This window comes from Thunnus thynnus, chromosome 3, assembly GCF_963924715.1.
Source record: "Thunnus thynnus chromosome 3, fThuThy2.1, whole genome shotgun sequence".
Classification (NCBI taxonomy): domain Eukaryota; kingdom Metazoa; phylum Chordata; class Actinopteri; order Scombriformes; family Scombridae; genus Thunnus; species Thunnus thynnus.
In genome coordinates, this window is record NC_089519.1 from 19,039,504 (window position 1) to 19,061,260 (window position 21,757).

Here is a 21,757-nt window from a genome sequence, read left to right on the forward strand (position 1 = left end):
TGTTTGGTGGTGAGCAGGAGGTGTACAGTAGGTTTTTAGAGCTTTTTCTCTGAAAACAGCTGCCTGCTGCGGACAAAAACAACATTATAAGAGTGGTGAGAGTGAACCAAAACAGTAAAGTTGCGAGCCGGACGGCTAAAGGTTATAAAGTTATAATTCTCTGTAGGTTCATCAATACGAGCGACGCCTCTCACATCACACATTGTCGTTTGATACATTGTTTATTATATAATTATAGAGAGATTTATAGATTATAGGCATTTCCATCCAAAAGTTTAAATATGTCATATCAGGCAACACAGTTTCTATATTGCTTCCATTCTGATCTTTGGTGTTTAAAGGAATAGTTAAAAATGCAAGTATATATGCTGTTTGCACTTGCTTGCGGAGAGTTAGAGGAGAAGATTGATACTACTCTCCTGTATATACACTAAATATGAAGCTAGGGGGAAACAGCTGTCCAAAGGTAAACCTCTAAAGGTCACTGATCAACACATTGTATCTTGTTTGTTTAATTATCACAAAAACCAGTGTTTAAAAGTGTAAAAAATTAAATATGTGGTTTTACACAGAGTTATGTCACTGCCAGTTGTAGATTGTAGATAAAAATAATTTGTAGCTTCTGTGCTTAAAAGTTTTGATATAATTAATTAAAGAATACATTGTGGCCTATATCATTCCATTGTAGTACCTCCAAAATCACAAAATCAGTCCTTTTTTCTACTAAGCATGGTCTTGAAAGTTCCCAAGACTGGCAGGCGAAATGTCGAAAGACATAGTTGTTGCCAAACTTCATGAGAGCAGAGTTATCAGGGAAACTGACTGGAACAGCAGCAGTGGTGCAGAACTGGTTTGAGAAAGGTGAAATAATGACAGCGAAGAAAAGAAAGGGCATGTGTGGATGAGTGTGAAAAGAACAAAAGAGGAGAGACAGGTTCTATCAGAGGTATAATGAGGAGGAGAGTGTAAAGGGTCAGTGGTTTAGAAAGCGGGTGTAGGGCTTCTCGTCTTTTTGATGACTCAGCTGGGAGAGCAAACAGATACATCATCATTAGATACCTGTGTACACACACATACACACACTTGATTTTTCTCTCTCTCTCTATCTTTCTCTCATAACTGTGTCTAGAAGATGAATAGCCATAGCTCGATTCACCAGAGACCTGAACAAAATCTGTGTGTTTTCATTTTGTATGCGTGTGTGCTTGTGTGTGAATGTTTTGAGATTGAGGACTCGCAGCTCACCGATGTTGGGGTGCTTCAGTAAACGGCAAATCCTCGCCTCTCTCTCCAGCTTTTGATGATCTGAAAGAAAAACAGAGGAGGCACAAACACAGAGAGGTATTTTATTTTTAATGCTCTTCATTATTCCCTGCTATGATTGGCTTTCTGAATCATCTAACATGAAGTTGGCTGCAAGTTAGTTTTTCAACTCAGTGGAGGAAACAGGGCAGTGTTTGCTGTTGGCGTTAGTGTGTGTTTCTGCATGTGTGAGTTTGTGCATGTATTGTGTGTGTGTTGGCTTTGTGTGAGCCCAGTTCTTTTCCTTATCAGAACTGAAATGCTTGACAAAAATAATGTGACCTGATATGCTCTTGCTTATGTGCCACAAACAGACAGGCAACAGTGAACAACAAATACAGTGAGCTGTCAATTTAGATTCATATTAACCTCCTGTGTCAAGGCTCAATATGAGTTCCTGCTATGTGCTTAGAGGTTTCTTTTGCTGCCCTGAAGGCAAAATAAATTCACAAGGAAACAAATCAAATTTCACTTATTCGAAAGCTTAACCCATGTTAAATGTAAAGATCATGAGGCTTTTTTACATTTAATATTTCTTTATTACAAAAGTCTGGGATTGGGGGACATGATAATATATGGTACACCGTGAGAGTCGGGCAGGATGATACAGTTGAAATCATTATCACAATCTTAACAATATTTTTCCACTACAACTGATATATAATTATGATATTTCAAATGTACGCAAAATCATGTATCATCTTAAAACATAATTTCACATTTAGTATAATGAACTGCATTACACTGTTACATTAAGCTAATCTCTTCACACGGGAAAATAAAACTTTCAGTAACTTTTTTTTAGTTTGATTACAATACAATACAATTATATCATCACTATATGACACCACTGAAAGTCAGTAAACCATAATATTAAATAGTTACCCAGCACTTAATGAGAAGATGGACATTTTTAATAGTCAGGTTTTTATATATCTTATATATATATTTTATAAGTAGCTATGTCAGGTCGCAATAGGCTAGAGCTGCTTTTTCTCAATTAATCATTAGGTGAAACATTTTACTGAAAAATATAAAAAAAAATTTCTGGCTAACACCACAAAACCTGAAAATATTCATTATTATTATCGAGAAAGACAAAAAAGCAGCAAACCAGAAGCTGGACATAGAGAAAATTAGGTACTTACTTAAAATTAGGTAAATTATTTGTCTGTCAGTCAATTAATCCATTTTCAATTAATTGACTAAATCATTTCTGCTTTATGTTAATGTGATGCTTAGTTTTGGAGCCTAGAGGATTTCTACATCAATGTGATAAAGTTACTTCTGTTAATATTTAATTCACAGAATCAGCCAAAACCAGACTTTCACATCTGGTTATTTATAAACTGTTTGTGTGAATAGAATTTATATTACAAGAAACTATACCGCTCTTTCAATATATGATTATATACATCATGCTGGAGTGGCAGTGAGCATTGGGTACTCACTTTAAATGTGGGAAGTTTACTTAGATACTGAAAATGATAAATATCAGAGATGACTCTAAAGAGGCAGTTGTTAATCATGTTACATATCGTGCATGATGACCAATAGTCTTCTTCTTCTTTCGACTGTTCCCGCTAGGGTGCGCCACCTCCTCCAAACCATACAACACAGCTGGTCTAACGATCCTCCTGTGAACCTTCTCTTTCACCCTTCTGTCACAGATCACTCCTGGAATTCTTCTCTACCCACTCCGTCCTGCCATACTCTCTTCTTCACCTCTCTTCCACACTCAGACTACTTTGAACAGTTGACCCCTAGTATTTAAACTCATCCATCTTCACCACCTCCTCATCGTTCTGCTGTCCTCCCTTGCATTCATGCACATGTATTCTGTCTTGCTCCTACTGACTTTCATTCCTCTTCTCTCCAGTACATATCTCCACCTCTTCAGGCTCTCCTCAACCTGCTCCCTACTCTCCTGCTGGCTTATAGTAAATCACCAAATTTCACAAACTGAACACAACATAGTCTCCACAGACAAACAGTAAGGACAGCTGGCATTTGCGGTTACTGTACTTCTGCCATGTGACCACAGAGAGGCTTAGATGACATGTGATCCAAGAGGCCTCTGAGGGCATCTTGTGAGACCAGAATCATTTTATCTGCCTTAGTGAAATAAGTTACTTTAAAATCTTTCTGTCAGAAGAGACCAAAGTCCAGTGACTCTGATTCAGAACAAATGAGTCAAAGAAGCAGTCGTTAGAATGAGTAATGCAGTACAGTGTTGAGGCGACCCATTTCAGCTTTGCCTGGGGACGCAAAGAGGAAGAGAAAGAGAGAAAGAGAGGGAGAGGAAGAAGAGCAATGGGTTCTACTTTTTTTCCAAATAAAATAGGACGCCTACTTTTCACTCTCAACCTTGTCTCCTTCCTCTGCTCTTCTGGATGCTATGGAAACTGTGGACTCAGTTCAGCTCAGAAGCAAGACCAACAGAGAACACCAGGCAGCTTGTTCCCATTATAGGCACAGGTATCTGTTTATGCTTGTGTAGTGCATCTATAGGAAGCGACAGGCAGACACACAGACAAACTTGGGGATCCAGTTTAAATTAAGTAGAACTCAAAGGTGTTCTCAAAGGCTGGGTAAAAATGCCAGTACACTCACTGTAACTGACAGACTGAAGAGAAAGAAATGAAGCCAGAAAAAACAGTGAAACAGTGAAATAAGAAACAAATATAACACAAGCTGTGGCTGCAGTACAGTTAAAACTAGAAATATAGAAGAAGAAAAAGTTGATTTAAAGCCCGCCCTGGTACAGTAAGTTATACCAAGGTATGTTCACTCCCTAAACCACGGAAGAGGAGGTGAATGTGTGCCAACCAGTTTGATGATCTTCCAAAGCAAGTGTTCACATTCATTAAAATTATTCTCTCATGCTTCCATCCAAGTATAAATCCATCAAATTAAAAGAGCAAACAGCCACAACCTGTTCAGGTGATGCCTTGATTTAGACCCTGACATATAATTACAGGTTTGTATAAATGCTGAACTTGAAACGTCTACCTGAGATGGAAAGAAAACTGTCAAGAAACTGAACACGTTTCCCAGGGCCACATGTAATGAGCACAACTAATCACATGATACTATTAACCAACTGAAGGGTTGGTGAAGAGGACTGTGTGAAATTTTTGAAAAATATCTGACAGGGGGATGCTTTTGTGTGGTAGCAAGATTGCCATATTGCCTGTGAGAACATGCCAGTTTCGATTTTGTTTGAGGTGTTCTGCCAGCTTTGGAGACAAGCACAACAGCAGAAAGGCAGACAGGCATCCTGACAGGCAGAACCAGAAACAAGCACAGCTCAGCCATTATTTCATGATGAGCAGGACCCTCTGAGAAAGGTCACTAATTTTTCCATCTGTGCCTCAGTCTTGCCATGTACAGTAACTGCATGATACATAATACTTTTGCATGTCTCTCAGACCAACTCACAAACTCTGTCTTTCCTTCAATATGTTAAAAAATGCATTTTATTTACTCTGTGTGATAGTTTTCATAATCTAGCACTTTCATTTTATGGCACTTTCGGGTTTTGGTTTTGGTATCTTTATTTTAGTCTAACAGCATCATGTTGTGTGCTCCATCGGTCCTACAGTGGTTTTGTTATGTGTCCATTTTCTTTGGCTCACCAAACAAAAGGTGAAAAACTGATTTTTACATACATTTTATATACAAAATAGTTCATTTTAACAGAAATACCAGAAAGTAGGAATGTTTTGCTATCTCATTTATATAATCAGTAACCCTGTATTCATTTAAAACTCAACTTTGTAATTCATCATCATTTTACAGCAGACAAATAACTAGAAAGCATATAGTACTCTGCTGAAATTAGACTGTTCCACATTTTGATATTTAAGCCTCAGCCTATTTGAATTTTTAGATTGTGCTTCTTTTAATAGTCCATTTATAAATGTAATTGAAAGTGTGGAATGATTAGGATGAATGGTGTATATACTATAGCAGTCTGGAAAAAACAATGTTTTGCAGCTGACTCTAAATATTTGGATGTCACAAATTCTCTACACAGACGCTGATCACAATAAAAAAGAAATAAAACAAACCTGTAGAAAACACTGAGCCCCAGTTTTTAATTGGTTTGGCCCACTTGTCCACTTGGTTACATTTCAGCTGTGGCCTGTGTAGTTGACATGTTCATTATTAAATGTCATCATTTGGTATTGTGCACCAATCATAGATTGGGGCTTTAATGCTAAAGGAACGTTAGATTGTTAGCTACAGTACCAACTGAAAAAACTCAAGACAGTACATCATAGGCAGAATTTAAAAGCATGCAATTTAGACTGAAAGTAGTAGCTTTATAATATATACTGTAACATATTATAATTAACATCATCATCAACCATTTTCTGTTCTTTCTACTTTTAGAACACCTATCTGTCACATATTTGAAAACCTTCAATTGTGTCAAATTGCAGTAAAAAAAAAACGTGGATAATGAGGCAAACAGTACTGTATGTACTGATAACACATACAACATAGATGCTGTTTAGTAAATACTGAAGCAGAAAAAATATTTGAATACAATGTTATTACAATGAAATTATTTTTGCTGTTTTAGACCTCAGGACCTCAGGCATAATGTAATATAATCAAATAGTATAAATCACCACGGATTTAAAGGTACGTGTTGGTTTGTCACTGTACTATCTCTGCACATTATAAATGTCGTTCATAACACTCCCGCACTCCCTTCTCATCATTTTCCACCCCCACTTTTCTTCTCTCTCTCTCTCTCTCCCTCTGTCTCTCTCCCTCCTCCACAGGTACTCCACCTCCAAGCCGGCTGGACATCTGTTGTCTAGCAACTCCTGCACCAATCAGAGCGTCAGGCCTCTCCTCTCCTCTGCAGTGGAACCAGCCTTGCATGCAAATGGCCGACAGAGTTCACACACAACTATCAAACTCTACAGAACTACGATCCTGTACTGCAACAGTTACTGTGAGTGCTAAGATGTGTATGCACTGTACAAGCCTAAAATAAAAGCAGAGTGTTTAAACAGTTTTTTATGCATGCCCTAGTAACTTTTTATCATCGCCTTCTGCAGTCGCAAGATGTATTTGACATGACGTTTGAACTTCAGCAAAGATGCTACAGTAGTTATGGAAGACAGGAAAATGGAACTTGGAAAATGTGATACTACAGGATCTATGCCGTTGATTTTTGCAGGAGAAAATATAACCGAGCTGTGAAACTTAACACTTCCAGGGGGCTGGCTTTTTGTGAATAAACTTAAGTTGCACTATATTAAACCAGACAGCGTCCGACAGTCCTATGGATACAAGCTTTAACGAGAGAGTGATGCAGTCCACAAGATGTCATAGCTTTATGAATGTTTTAAATGCAGTTTGCTTGAGGTTAGCTCAGGTTTTAGCTTTATTGCTTCATAGCAAAAAGGAAAAACTTCAAAGACATACAAGTCAATAATGTGTCGCTAGGCATGAGCGGAGGTTTAATTGTCTGAATGTTAGCCTGAGAGAGCTTTTTTAATGGAGGAGAAAATCACATTTACACCTTTCTACTGGACAAACTTCTGCTGCAGTCAACTATGAAATCTGCCTGACTCTCAAAAAGTCTCAGACTGACCACAATGAGTTATGACTGGCTGACAAAAATGCTTTACAATACTTTATCTGTGTGTGTGGGTGTGCAAGCTTGAGCCTTACTACCACAGACACTAGTGAGAGACTTTTTGCTTGTGTGGTTAAAAGTGACAGCAGCATTTCTACATAATGTGAAGCCAATGTAATTGTGCAGACAATTTTGAAGCTCCCCCAGTCAGCTGTTATTATTCAGAATGGTCTGAAGCTTTCAAGCTTGATCTAAGCTGCCTGTCTGAGTGTCTGTCTGTATGTACGTTACTCTGTCTAGCAGTGAATGAATTTATATTCATATATTCAGTAAGACCATGACAGTTTGTGATTAAGACCACATTTCCAATATAACCAGTTGCCTTATGCTGCAAATATAAACTTTATTTCTTTCACTCAAGGGTTTTCTCGAGTTAAACATGTTGGTCGTTAAATTGTTAATCTGCTACTGTGAAAAAACTGAAAAAAAGAAAAACAACTCTCCCTTTTTCTTGCCAAAAATATTATAACACTATATTTCTTTGTGTCGTAAAAAAATCCAACAGATCTTGATGAAATACAGTGCAAGATGCAGTGCAGCAACCACAAGAGGCTTCTAGTCTTTTAGTGATGGTTTAGTTTGTTTATGGCAAATCTGTGTCAGAAGTTTCTGTGTTTGTGAGTTATTGTGATATACTAGATGCAGCACATTCAAAAGGGCAACTTTTTAATATTTTAAAAGATGAACACACATTGCTCATATGAATGTACTTAAATGTGGAATGAACAGACTCGTGCAGGGATAGCACTGTCAGCTGCTTTGCTGTCTGCTGGGCACTGACCTCTTGCATTTGTCAAGTCATAAACCATCTTGTCTAAAACTATCTATTTCTTGGGCATCAGCATTCCAAGTATGTAGCCTCTGTGCCACCCAGAGTAGGATTTAACACACAACTGGACACAGTCCAGTTGTCACTTACGTCTATGTTAGTTAGTAGACAGCAAGCCTGACGTAAGCAGAGCGTCCTATGTCGTTATTGTCTTTATCTCTTGGAGATAAGATCTACATTTTTGCAATAACTGAATAAAACAACTCAGATGCTTTTATTCATATTGCATTGCTTAAGAAATACCTAATATTCCACAAACATTGGCTTTCCACAAGAATTACTCAAACTCTTGAGTCACCTCTTTTTTTTTACTTTTCATGATTCATGGAAGTGCATGGAAGTGATTTTTCAAAGTAACCAAGGTCCATGGTTCATGGAGCAGACACTGAATCAGAGTCCCAAAAGCACTTGCTTATATACGTAATTCAACTTCTCCTTCTGTGGAGCTAATTTTTATCTTATCTTTGAAGACGATTCCTTGTTTTCACAATTCTTGGTATTTTCCACCAGTCTTTTGTAAACTGAGCTATTTTATACACCATTAATTATGGTTGTGATACAGTTATTCCTCCCAAAATGACATCATACGATGACCTTCAATATGTTGCAATTTGTTGGCAAGGATTCAATATAGTCCTTCCTGGATAAAAATAAATGGGTCAGTGACTATCAGTCATATCAGTTGATCATTATTGATTCATTGTTGACCTTTACTGATTCATTGTCATAATTATTGACTCAAGAAAAAATTTCCCACACCAGCAATCTTTATTTATGCACCTTGCAGATAGGAAGGCAGCTATCCTTAATTCTGCAAAGAAAAATATTGGAGACCCAGGGAGACCTGTTTGCTTACAGAGTTTTCTTGCAGTTCAATGGGTGATTCTGAAAAGTTGCTTTCAAAAAGCTGACCCCATATAACCCCCACCTCTATTTCCCTCTCTGTCTCCCTCCGCCACTGCTTGTTTCTCTTTCAGTCAGTTTCTGATGTGTCACGTCTGCAACCGCACTGCAGCATAGTGTAGTGCTCTATGTGTGTGTTTGTGTGTTTTCTTTGCCTTTAAAAAGCTGTAGTTTGACTTCCTGTAAGTCTAATACAACCAGATTTAGAGACAGAGAAGACACAGGCAGACATGGAACAAGCAAGAGACAGAGACGCAAATAGAGACAGAACAAACACCTGAAGGGGAAAGTATAGTCAAATACTGAACAGAGTACATTTTAACATCCTGTCCTTGCTTGATTGACCAAATAATGTATGTCATCTGATTTCTGGCCTCTTTCCACAATCAGACCCACATTATACAGTATTTCATTGTGCCAAGCACTCATTTCCCTGGAAGATAAAACACACTCTAGAAATAAAGCAATATGGGTTTTTTGCATCAGATAATGGTATCAAATGTTTATGGAATTTCAATTTTTTCTATTTATTTGGTGTGATTTTAAAAACACACTACTCTCTGGAGAAACAGCCTACATGGTTATGTGCCTTGGCTTGCTATTACCTTTTCAAGCCAAGACATGTACACCTGCAGTAAATGTCTTTACCATCGACTTTGTTGTTAAATGGTAGGTTAATTTACTGGCTAGTAATGTCATTGTGACCTGTAATCTACAGAGCGACTTTACACAGACTGGAACACTTAACTACATACATACATGTGAAGAGGGTGACATTTGTTATTGCATTAATATCAAAGGAAAGGTTACAAATGTTTAATTTTGCTGTATTAATGTAGCAAGGTATTGTACTAATGATGTGAAGTGATATTACTTAGCAGTTAAAAACATTGTGTCTGTATCAGATGAAAAGTGTGAATAAAAACTTTAAGAGGAATTCTGCATTAAATTATTTGTAAAATAATTACACAGATTGTTGTTGGTGTATGATGTTAATGCAGGTGATTCTTCCAACAATGCACATACTGTGTGCAAAAACCAGACTTGAGGTATATGTTGTTTCAAAGCGACAACCTCCGGGGCTGAAAAATTAAGCCAATGTGGAAGTGCCAAAAACTACAGTTCCACGAATGGCCACTTGAGGCTGGCTCCAAAAGCCAGTGAATCCCTATAGACCATACACTGTAAAAAAAATATGGATGTAGTCACCGTGATGTCACCCATTGGTTTGTGGACTGCCGTTGTGAAGCCTCGAGTTTAGCGATTTGACCGTCGCCATCTTTGATTTTTGGAGCCAGAAGTGACCATATTTGGACAAGAGGGTGGAGCTGACCCTAGTTCTAGCTGCTAGCTTGGTTAGCACAGTGCATTTACAATCTGTGGTTAACTGTGATCGTGATAATAATAATAAAATATATATATAATAATAATAACGCTAATGCTAATTTTAGCCAGCGAAAACAGGCCTAAAACCATTAAAACAAAATGTACTTAAAGGAACAACTGAACAACTGACTCCTTAGGGGGTCTTTTTTAGGTGACTAAAATGTTACAATTAACTTCCATGAACTGAAAACACACTTTGAAGTAGTGGTAGCTACAACTGTACTCTGTGAATCTGGGGTTGCGCCATGGTTACATTATGTAATCAATGTTGTCGCCATGGTAGCGACTTGTCAATCACAATGTAGCCACGACCTGAAGCATACGCTGCTTCATCGTCTATTTTACTCTAAATTGGACCATAATTTACAAAATGAACATCATGTTATATTGAAGAAGATTTGAAACTAGTGTTTGAGACCATAAACTCATTAGGAAAGTGTTTACTGGGATAATAAATCAAGTGAGAAGTACCGTCATTTTCTCATAGACTTCTATACAATTGGACTTCTTTTTGCAACCAGTGGAGTCACCCCCTGCTAGCCATTAGAAAGAACGCAGGTTTCAGGTACTTCCGCATTGGCTTCACTTTTCAGACTGGGGGCTAACCGTTTGCCACAGATCCCCATGTTAAAATGCCCAACTTTACAGCAGAAATAAACATGTTGACAGCCTGGTTTTGGTCTCTACAGCTAATTTCACTGTTCATGACAACTGTACTGGGGGTGAATTTTTATATAACTCACCTTTTTTTAATTTCATTAAGGCTTAAAGTTATACATAATTAAGGGCATGGCCGCTTTGAGTTACAGGTGGGTGCTGTCACAGACAAGTCGCTACCACGGTGACAACACTGATTAGGTAACGTAACCATGGCGTAACCCCAGATTCACAGTATAGGCGTAGGCGTAGCCGTAGCCTTCGCTATTTCAGTGTTTTCAGTTCATGAAAGTTAATTGTACCATTTTGGTCGTCTAAAAAAATCTTGCTCAGCATTTGGTTATACTCTAAGGTGTCAGATGTTCAGTTTATGTTAATAGTTTTAAGCCTGTTTTTTGCTAGGGAAAATTAGCATTAGCACTAGCATTATCACAGTTAACCACAGACTGTAAATGCACTGTGCTAACCAAGATTGCAGCTAGTGTTAAGGTCAGCTTCACCCTCTTGTCCAAATATGGTCACTTCTGGCTCCAAAAATCAAAAAAATGGGTGACGTCACAGTGGCTATTTTTTACAGTCTATGTTTGTTTCTTGACAGGGGTAGCAGTTGCCGCAGCAGGCATAAAAAGCTGAACACTGGCTGACCTGCTCTTTTCCACCAGGAATATAATACAAGACAATACAGTCATCGGGGTAGCCAATACCAAAACATTTTTGAAGTGAGTTGAATTGAAAATGACCATACGTGACAAATTACTCTATCATCTCCTGAGCAAAGGAGAACCAACACTAGCTAAGGTTAGCTTTGTACCATTCTCTGGCTACAGTGCCCTGTGAGTCAGCTGAGTGTCTGACGCAATAGTGGTCATGTGTCAATCTGTCTCTCCTAAATTGATAATTTAAATCATTTATCAAGTAAAAAACCAAAGTTTCTCAAATGTACTCTGTTTCCTTTCACCGTAAATTGAATACCTCTGGCTGTTGTTACTGTTGCCCAAACAAAATGAGCAGTTTGAAAAAATGACCTTGGCCTCTGGCAATTTGTGATGGGCATTATTCGATTAATCCATTTAAACAATCAATAAACTAATCGATAATAAACATAAACCTTAGCTGAAGTCCTAACCCTAATGCACACACAAATCCACTCACCACACACACCACAACAGGGCACTGAAATTGCTCTGCTCCAATTTAATTAAGAGTTTTAATTAAAAAGATGTAGTGGGTGAATATAACATCCTCTGCGGCCAGCAGCTAAGTAGTCCTCCTCTGTATTGTTCCATGCTACCCCCCACAGAACCCGTAGGTCTAATGAAACCATCCAGGACGATGAGACACCATCACCCTCCGCTGGTTCCCAATAGAGGAAGAAATATGAGACTGATAACTCCCTTGCTTTCACTTCAGGGTTGAAACAAAAGGTGGCTGGTGTCAGAGATAAAACTGCCCCCAGGGCATTGCTGGGAGTCTTATAACGTACGGTAATGTCTACCTTATCTTATCCAGCGTAATGCAGGCACGCACACATTAGACTAATATGTTAAAGTGGTTTAATCTGAGAGTAGTGGTGTCCAGACATCCTGGCAAGGAGACACTCACCAATAATAAGAAACAGACACAAATTAAAATTCACTTTTATACTCACAAATACAGACTTAAAAGCAGCAATAAAGCCCTAATGTACATTCTTTATCATGATTATGATGATGATTACATCAATGATGTAAGAGCTGTGTGGTGCAGCTGAAGAGCATCAGTAGCACCAAGGTACTAAAATACTGTACCCATATTCAAAAGTCTTTTTGCACAACATTTCTACTGTTTAAACAGGCAACCATGTATGTCCGTGGTTACCAGAAGAGCTGGCACTAGCATCCAGCCTTACCAATAAGGACAGCAAATACACAGCTTAAGAAGACTACCTGTTTGAGAGCACTGTATGCACATTAAAGTGTGCAAACTTTGAACATATATGATATGAACAGATATGAGCCAGCCATTAAAAAATATACCATTGTTGCGCTTGATACTTAAAGGAAAATTTCACATTTTCTACATCTACTTGAGCTAAATTCTTCCTGCATCCACCCACAATGCCGTCCAGTAAAAGTTCCTAACTTTTCATCTAGTTTTTTTGCTCTGTGGAAAGAAAAAGCATTGAAGTAATAAGAGCAAAATGTTACAGCTGCACTGCATTCTTGGTCTGCTGAGACTATATATTATATTATATTATATTATATTATATTATATTATATTATATTATATTATATTATATTATATTATATTATCATTTCACAATGGATGGATAATAACTGTTTATCTATCTAACTACTCTCATTTTATTATATACTATATATATAATTACTGCACAATGTATAATAACAACCTTTTCTATTTTACTATTTAAGTATTTATTTTATTTTATTCGATTGTTGTGTGTGATGTGTGCTGGACAGTGCTGTTGTGACACTTAAATTTCCCTTGGGATTAATAAAGTATTTCTTATTCTTTTTCTTATTTACTGCTGTCAGAGAAATTTGTGTCTTTTACCTCCTTCGGCTTCAGGTGTTTAGAAGTGCCAAAGTGGGAAGTCTGTAAAGAAGCTCTTTCATTCTGAGGTTCTGACCACCAAATCTGACTTTCACCTCACCGTTTCTGTTGTAATTTTTTAAACATTTTTCTAAAATTGAGCTTTGTTGCTTCAGTGCTGGAAATATATCTATTTCCATCCATCCATCGACAAAACAGAAATGCATTGGTGTTTTGCCACTTATTTCACTTTAATGCCTCTTTCAGTGTTCATACACAACATCCAAACTTTATGTAGTGCTGCTGGAAAAACAATACAACACACATACATAGACAATTGAACAAGTAACTATATAACACACAGGCTAGAGTGACGACATACTGCCAGGGAGCCAGAGAAGGGGTGAGGAAGGAGGAGGTGGACGAGGGAGGACAGCGTAGGAGAGGATTGTTAGGGGGAAAGACTAAATTAAACAGATCGAAAAAAACAGAGGTTGAAAAGGACATACAATAGGCGGAGATAAAAGAGAGAGAAAGGGGGGAGGTAAAGATAGAAGGAGATGCACTACTCTGTAATTAAGAATGCCCTTGCTTTCTGCAGAGTCCATTACCCTTGTTAGTCATACTGTAGGTTATTTCCGGGCTGAACAATCAATCGTTTTTATATCGAAATCCTGACATTTTCGAAATGCAAAGGCTGCAATTTTGATTATCTGATGAAGGCCACATCTTGTGGCCTTCATCAGCTATTTTCATGGAGACAGTTAACTTGTCACGGAGATAGTTTAGCTCAGTCATCACGTGACCCTAGAAGTGAAGTACCTGGTAACTAAAGTTCTTGACAATGTGCAAACTCCATCCACTGATGAAAGCCACAAGATGAGGCTGAAAGCTCTGGAAGAAATCTTGTAAGTGGACCTTAAGTAAATAATTTTTTGTTAAGCTCTAATATTGTAATATATTGCTGAATGGAAGCTAAATACCTAAAATCTGTCTTTGGAGAAACTTAGAAGTTTGCTTTTGTCTGGCTAATTGGTTTGAAAAGGAAAAAGACAGGACAGGTGTCAGCATCATGACGCAACTGAATGGTTTATCTGATTATTTTCATGTAGGAACATGATGAGTTGGTAATTATGTTTGAGGAAGATGTTGCATGTATAACAATTATAAATGCAATTATAAATGCTTTGGGTTTAATTTACAGAAAATAATCACTATTTTAATCATATTCAAAATGGTCAGAAAAGCTGCAATCAGATATTTTCCCTCTCCCATTGTTCAACCTACACATCAGTTCTTGGAATATCTTAATCACACACATTCAGTCATATACAAAGATAGATGCACATAAACACCCTTGTTACAGTTTCAGGTTCAGCCTCATGTGTTTTCCTCCCACCCAGAGTCCGGTTGGCGAGACAGATGAGTTTCGAATGAAACCAAAAACCTGGCTCCTTTCAAAAGATGGAATATTTTCAACACTGTGTGTATGTGTGTGTGTGTGTGTGTGTGTGTGTGTGTGTGTGTGTGTGTGTATGTGCGAGAGAGAGAGAGAGAGGTAGCAACACGGAGAGTGAGAGAATGACCAACATTTATTTTTAGCCTTCAAGCACCCAGCGAGTCATGTGATCCCCCTTTTTCCCACTGATCCCTCCTTCCTTTCCTTTCCTCCCGTTTCTCTGTCTCTCTGTCACAATCTTTCTCTCCCCTGCAATCACATCCCTTCTCCCTCCTCTCCTCTCCTCTCCTCTCCTCTCCTTCCTTTCACTTCAGAGGAGGCGAAACAGAGTCACAATGACACCGGAGGAACACAGGGATGAAGATGATAAGAGAAGGAAAGGAAAGCAGGAGGACAAATCTTTATCTTGCCTAATGACGGAAGGCTACATATGCAAACGTATATATATATATATATATATATATATATATATATATATATGTACATGCAGAGGTTGTGGGATATATGGATGCTTCGAAACCCAAACTGCTATCACAACTAGAGATTGATGAGGTACAACGAACATGCTACGGCAAGGGGGAGCCAGGATGACAGGTTAGAGGGGAGATATCATCATCCTCCCCACACTCCGAGATTGGGTACCAAGGCCCAACAAGCCCTTATGACCTTAACACAAGGGCAACTGATCTAAGAATGACTATCATAACTAAGCTGGACACCAAGCACCTCCGTAGTCGATTACCAAGGCTAAGTGACAAAGTACACTCTGAAAGTCTGCTAGAGGATGTGAATGCAGTGCTACGTACTATCCCTACCCAGACCGTAACTGAGACCAATCAGCTGATATACACCACAGCAACAGTGATCCTAGAGACGCTTGGCTACAAGATGAACACCATGAGCCACAAAGAACATTACCCTCCATGGAGAAGGAGGCTGGAGGCCAAGATCAAGGCAACACGGAGAGAAGTTAGTCAACTCTCAGAACTACAGAAAGGTGTGGGGATGAAAGGAATACCCAGGAAGTACAACAAGCTGTCTATACCTGAGACACTGGAGACTGCCAAGCAAAGGCTCACAGCTCTGGCTACCCGCCTGAAGAGATACACAGGAGAAGCAGAAGCCAAGAGAATAAATAGGATGCTCTCCACCGAACCATCCAAAGTGTACTCTCAGTGGCAAGGTAATAACACAAGAACAGATCCTCCCAGGGCTGAGACTGAACAATACTGGAAGAGCATATGGGAGAAGGAGGCATCACATAACACCAATTTTCAGTGGCTAGTGGATCTAAGAGCAGACCACAGCAATCTCCCAGAACAAGATCCAGTAACTATTACAATGGCAGACATCCAAGGACGAGTGTCAGGTATGAAGAGCTGGACAGCACCGGGCCCGGACATGATCCACACCTACTGGCTAAAGAAACTGACTGCACTCCATGAACGCCTGGCAGCACAAATGAACCAGCTGCTGATAGATGGGACGCACCCAGAGTGGTTAACCCAAGGGCGGACAGTCCTGATCATGAAGGACCCCCAGAAGGGCACGATCCCATCCAACTACCGGCCAATAACCTGCCTCTGTACAACATGGAAGCTCCTGTCAGGCATCATAGCGGCTAAGATGAATAGGCACATAGCCTAATACATGAGTAGGGCCCAGAAAGGAATTGGTAGTAATAACAGGGGAGCCAAGCACCAGCTACTGGTCGATAGAGCAGTCACCCAAGACTGCAAGACCAGGCAGACCAACCTGTGCACCGCCTGGATTGACTATAAGAAGGCCTATGACTCAATGCCACACACATGAATACTGGAATGCTTGGAAATGTACAACATCAACAGGACACTAAGAGCCTTCATCAAGAACTCAATGGGGCTGTGGAAAATGGAGGCCAACTCAAAGCCAATTGCACAAGTTACCATCAAGTGCGGCATATACCAAGGTGATGCACTATCCCCGATGCTGTTCTGCATAGGCCTGAACCCCCTCAGCCAGATCATCTCAAAGAGTGGCTACGGGTACCGGTTCCGAAGTGGAACAACCATCAGTCACCTCCTCTACATGGATGACATCAAGCTGTATGCCAGGAATGAGCGAGACATCAACTCACTGATCCACCTCACCAGGATCTACAGCAACAACATCGGAATGTCATTCCGACTAGATAAGTGTGGTCGGATGGTATCGAAGAGGGGGAAGATGATCAGGACCGAGGGGGTTGAGCTACCAGAAGGCAGCATTGCAGATGTTCAGGACAGCTACAAATACCTTGGGATCCCGCAGGCAAATGGGAACCTTGAGGAGGCCGCAAGGAAGTCAGCCACAGCCAAATACCTACACAGACTAAGGCAGGTCCTGAAAAGTCGGCTGAATGGGAAGAACAAGATACGGGCTATCAACATGTACGCCCTGCCAGTCATAAGATACCCTGCTGGTATAATAAGCTGGCCAAAGGAGAAGCTAGAGGCCACTGATATCAAGACAAGAAAGCTCCTCACAATGCATGGAGGGTTTCATCCCAAGTCCAGCACCCTGAGACTGTACACTAAGCAGAACGAGTATCTGAGGTCTCTGTCCAGAAGAGCGCAGTCCTAGGAACAGCTAAGATACTGCGCAGAACCCTCAAACTCCCAGGCCTCTGGTAGAGGACCCGAGCTTGAGGAAGACAGAGATTATATATATATATATATATATATATATATATATATATATATATATCAATGAGGCAGACTGGCTTACACCTCAGCAACGGCTATCATCTCTGTTACAAATTTAGTGTATTTTGCAGTCCTTTGCAGCCCTATTTCTACACCCTATTTCCTCATCACTGTGTCACTCCCACAATGCAATGCAATATTTACACAGTAAGATAAACAGGCCTTTTTTGTTTATTGCAATGGATTCCACAATGCAACCCACACATAAACAGATGAGGGATTACAGACAGACACACACAAACACACACACCGCAAATCACAAGCAAACACCAAGTGACAAAAGATAGCAGACAGAGTCATAGTGACAGGACACTGATGCATGCATGAGGGGGGGAGTACAAATATTCAACTGCTGTGAGGAATATGGCATGTGTGCGCACACACACACACACACACACACACACACACACACACACACACACACACACACACAAACACACACAACTTAAGTGTTGAATCACTGCCCTCTCTCTCCCTCTCCTTCCTGTCCTTTGCTTCCTCTCTCTTTCCACTGCTTCCTCTCATTCATTGACTCATCTGCTGTTCTTAATGAAATGCTACATAATCAGGATTGCAGATTGCCAGACTGTGGCTGGTTCTATAGATCCTCTACATGTGTGTGCATGCATAGCCAGAAACACACACACACACACATACACACACACACACAGTGCCTTGATCTGCCTACATTTCATCCACCAATCCTATCCTAAACCCCTTTCAATTATATATACTCACACACGCACATGGACTTGCATAGGCAAACACACACACAGTTGTGGAGTGGGGTTGGTGAGAGGTCATGATCCTGCTAGAGAGAAGGGAATCAGAGTTACAATTCTAGGGCTTATCGCGGAAAGAGGGTAAGACCATATGTGACACGCCAGCATGCCCAGTATGTAAACCTCTACTCACACACACACAGGAAAGAGAGAAAGACAGAGTGTGTGTGTGTGTAGACACACATGGATATGTGGTGATATAACCCTTTGCAGTATTTTTGGAAAATCTTTTCCAGCATGCAAGTGGTGAGACATTGATCTGTCTGCTGAGGTGTCTATTACCAACACTGCACTCAGCAAGCAGGAGGGTCAACATGGGCAGAAGAGAGATAAAAAGAGGGAGAGAGCGAAGGATTGGTGAGGAAAGAGAGAAGAAATCTGAAAGCAAAGAGAAGCAGTGTGAAGGGAGCAATGAAAAGGAGAGATAAGCAATGGAACGATGGAGGAATGAAAGCAGGGATAGATGGTGAGGTATTAGTGTAAGAGAAAATGTGCAGGAAGGAGGGGGCAGGTAGAAGTACCTGGTGAGAAATATAACAGTGTCTTGTAAATCACATAAAAAAGAGAGATATAGAGAAGAGGGGAAGAAAAATGCAAATAGGGAGAAGGAGTAAATGTAAAAGAACAGAGAGGATGCTAAGGAGGGAGCTGTTGGAAAAGAATGAAAGGTAAAATACTGCAAAGAGGGGGAGGGGTTACTACTTAATACACACATGCTACAACAGTATAACAAACCATACATTTGCATAATCATAATGAAACTATAGGCAGCATGTGCACAATAACAGCCATAGGTTCCTGTAAATTATTACAAATTCAATTTTAGTTACAGGGCTCAGCTCACATCTACACAAGCCTGACGCCTTGTGTGGTAAGAAAGCAGTCATTGGTTATCACAGAAGTGCAAGCAGTGACAAAACACGGCATTGGCTGGAGAGAAGAAGGAACAGCAAGAGCGCAACGCACCATTGGTTAGTTATCACGAATATGCTATTGGCAGTTCCTGGGTCATGCGTGTGCTTGCATGTGCACGTACGAGTGTGTGTATGAGCTAGTGTGTGATAACGTGTGTGTGTGTGTGTGCGTGTGTGTGTGTATGTGTGTGTGTGTGCCCAGAGCCTGAGGCAACCAGGCCAACGGCTACAATTACAGTGACGGATGTGAAAGAACTGGGTCGGCATCGCAAGAGATCTGCCCCTGGGACAGCAAGACCAGCCAGAGCCCTGAATCAATACGGAACACATTCACACGCACGCACGCACACACGCACACACACACACACACACACACACACACACACACACACACACACACACATACACACACACAAGGTTGTATGTGACAAACATTTACATGGAAACCAAAGGACAGATATAAAAAATACAAAAAGGAATGAGAACATATACCACACAGCACAAAAAGTGCAAGCAGGCAAACACAGCTTCAGCATTTACCTTGATGTAACCTGTTTTCTTGAGCTTGTTTCTTCTGCAAACAAGCTCACCCAGAAAACTTAATCAACCAAAATCCAGATGAGTCTCTGCCCCTGCGTCCCTGTCTGTCTTTCACTCACAGACACACAAACTTTCTAAGAGCCCCAAAGCCTGATCCAGGGCCAGCAATATTCACAGTTCATGCGCACATAACTCGGTGACATTTGGGGCATGTTTTTCTGCTCATGTGTGTTTCTATACATGTATTTGTGTTTCTTACCTCTGGCAGAAAGCTTCTTGGTGTTGATGATTTTGGCAGCATACTCCTGTCCAGAGGAGATCTTCACACACCTCCTGACCACAGAGAATGCTCCCCTAAAATGAATAATGAATACACACATAGAAACGCTTATTGACATATTAAAAAAAAAAGGCTTTGAGTGAGTCTAACAAACAGAACCAGACTTAAGATTGATAAAGGTCTGAAAGCTCTTTTTTTTAATCAGCCAATAACTGCAGAATATACCAAATTATACTACATTTGACATGTACTGCAGTTTTATTCTAACCTCTGACAACTAAGAATAAACTTTGGAAAAAGCATGGTGTTTCAGTCTGGCTGGTAGATTAAAACACTGGTTAACCCTTTGTTGAATAAGCCTAAAAAGTAGTGAGACCCGGATAGTTTCCATGGTAACTTAGGTCATATTTATTCAACCTGGCTTTATGAAACAAAATTTCTGGACAATAAGCCTGGTTTACTGAAATAAGTTTAGCTTAACTAGTCATTTTGCTTCATGAAACAGCCTTCAGATGCCATGAAGGTAAGTAATTACAAATATTTCTGAGTTTCAATTTACACTTTACACTCAAATTTCAACATAAAATGCACACAAGTGTGCACGCAGTAACTGTGCAGCGACCCTCACAAACACACTCACTCACCACACTTACAGTACACATTGTCCTAATCACTACGCGAGACCATTAACACCAACAAACGTGCCTACCAGCCAACTATTGTTTCAGCCATGTGTTGTTCTGGTGTTTCAGGCACATGTACGAAGATCAAAAAACTAGGTCAGCTATATTTGAGGGAGGAGAAGAGCAGAGTGCTGCATCTCTCATCTCTATGGAGCAGTCTGACTGCCTCAGCTCAACTCAGCTCTGCAGCCATGCAGGCCGCTTTGCTATTCAACCTCCATCTCTGTCTGTGCACGCATTTTCTTTCAAACAGAATCTGTACTCCTCCACAGCCAGACCCTGTTTAGCTCCTGACAACATCAGAGATATCAGGAACTGTTAGAGGCACATTGATGCAGACACTAGAAATACTAAGCTGGGAATACACATTACCTCAAATGAACCTTGTTCTACCCCTTATTGCGCACTGGAAACTGTGATGTTTTAATGTTACATTATTTGATGTGCATTTAAATCAGTGTTACAATATGAGAAATTACTGAAGCTGAAGCAATGTGTACCATGGACATGTTATCTAACATCCTCTGGAGTGAGCAGCTTGCCACTAAAGCTTACCTCTAATTTATAGGGGATTTGGTAAAGAAATTATCATAGCGTAACATATTACATAAGAATTTTACTTGACTATCCTGGATAGTTGTGAAACATGTCACTGTGAACTGTTCACTGTGTCTGCTAACTGAGTCTGTGCAGCACATGTGCAGTAGCTGGCTGCGAAGCACAATTTCTTATGTTTTTGCATTTGAAAGCAAAATAAAGGCAAGCAATGTGAAAGGTTCACAGCTAAATTATCTGCGTTGAGGACATTTCTGTGTTTGTACATGTTCTGCCATAAATATGCTTCCAAAATGAGATAGATTACACTATACATGACTGGCATTGAGCACCTGATTTATGTAATTATATAAAAAAATGCTTCAAAAATGTTTTGGGTAACTAAAGGTCACATAAGCTCATCAAGAGATATGAAGCTAAATCCCATTCAGGACTTCTGAGGACTTCTTTCAGGAATTTTGATATAGCTTAAATGTTTGTGTTAGCCGATTTACTTCAAATCACAAATATTTTACATTACAACTCACCAAGTTGCAAATGATGTGGCTCA

General features: G+C 39.8%; 1 protein-coding gene across 13 annotated transcripts in view; it reads right to left on the reverse strand.

The window, feature by feature from the left end:
• The window catches only part of camk2d2 (calcium/calmodulin-dependent protein kinase (CaM kinase) II delta 2), a 43,200-nt gene that overhangs the window by 19,567 nt on the left and 1,876 nt on the right, over window positions 1-21,757 (reverse strand). For all 13 annotated transcript variants that reach the window (XM_067584557.1, XM_067584558.1, XM_067584559.1 and 10 more), the window contains exons 2-3: window positions 19,949-20,043; window positions 1,246-1,305 (exon numbers count right to left, since the gene is read on the reverse strand). In XM_067584557.1, the coding sequence (XP_067440658.1) occupies window positions 1,246-1,305; window positions 19,949-20,043 (155 nt within the window). The remainder of the gene's footprint in view (window positions 1-1,245; window positions 1,306-19,948; window positions 20,044-21,757) is intronic.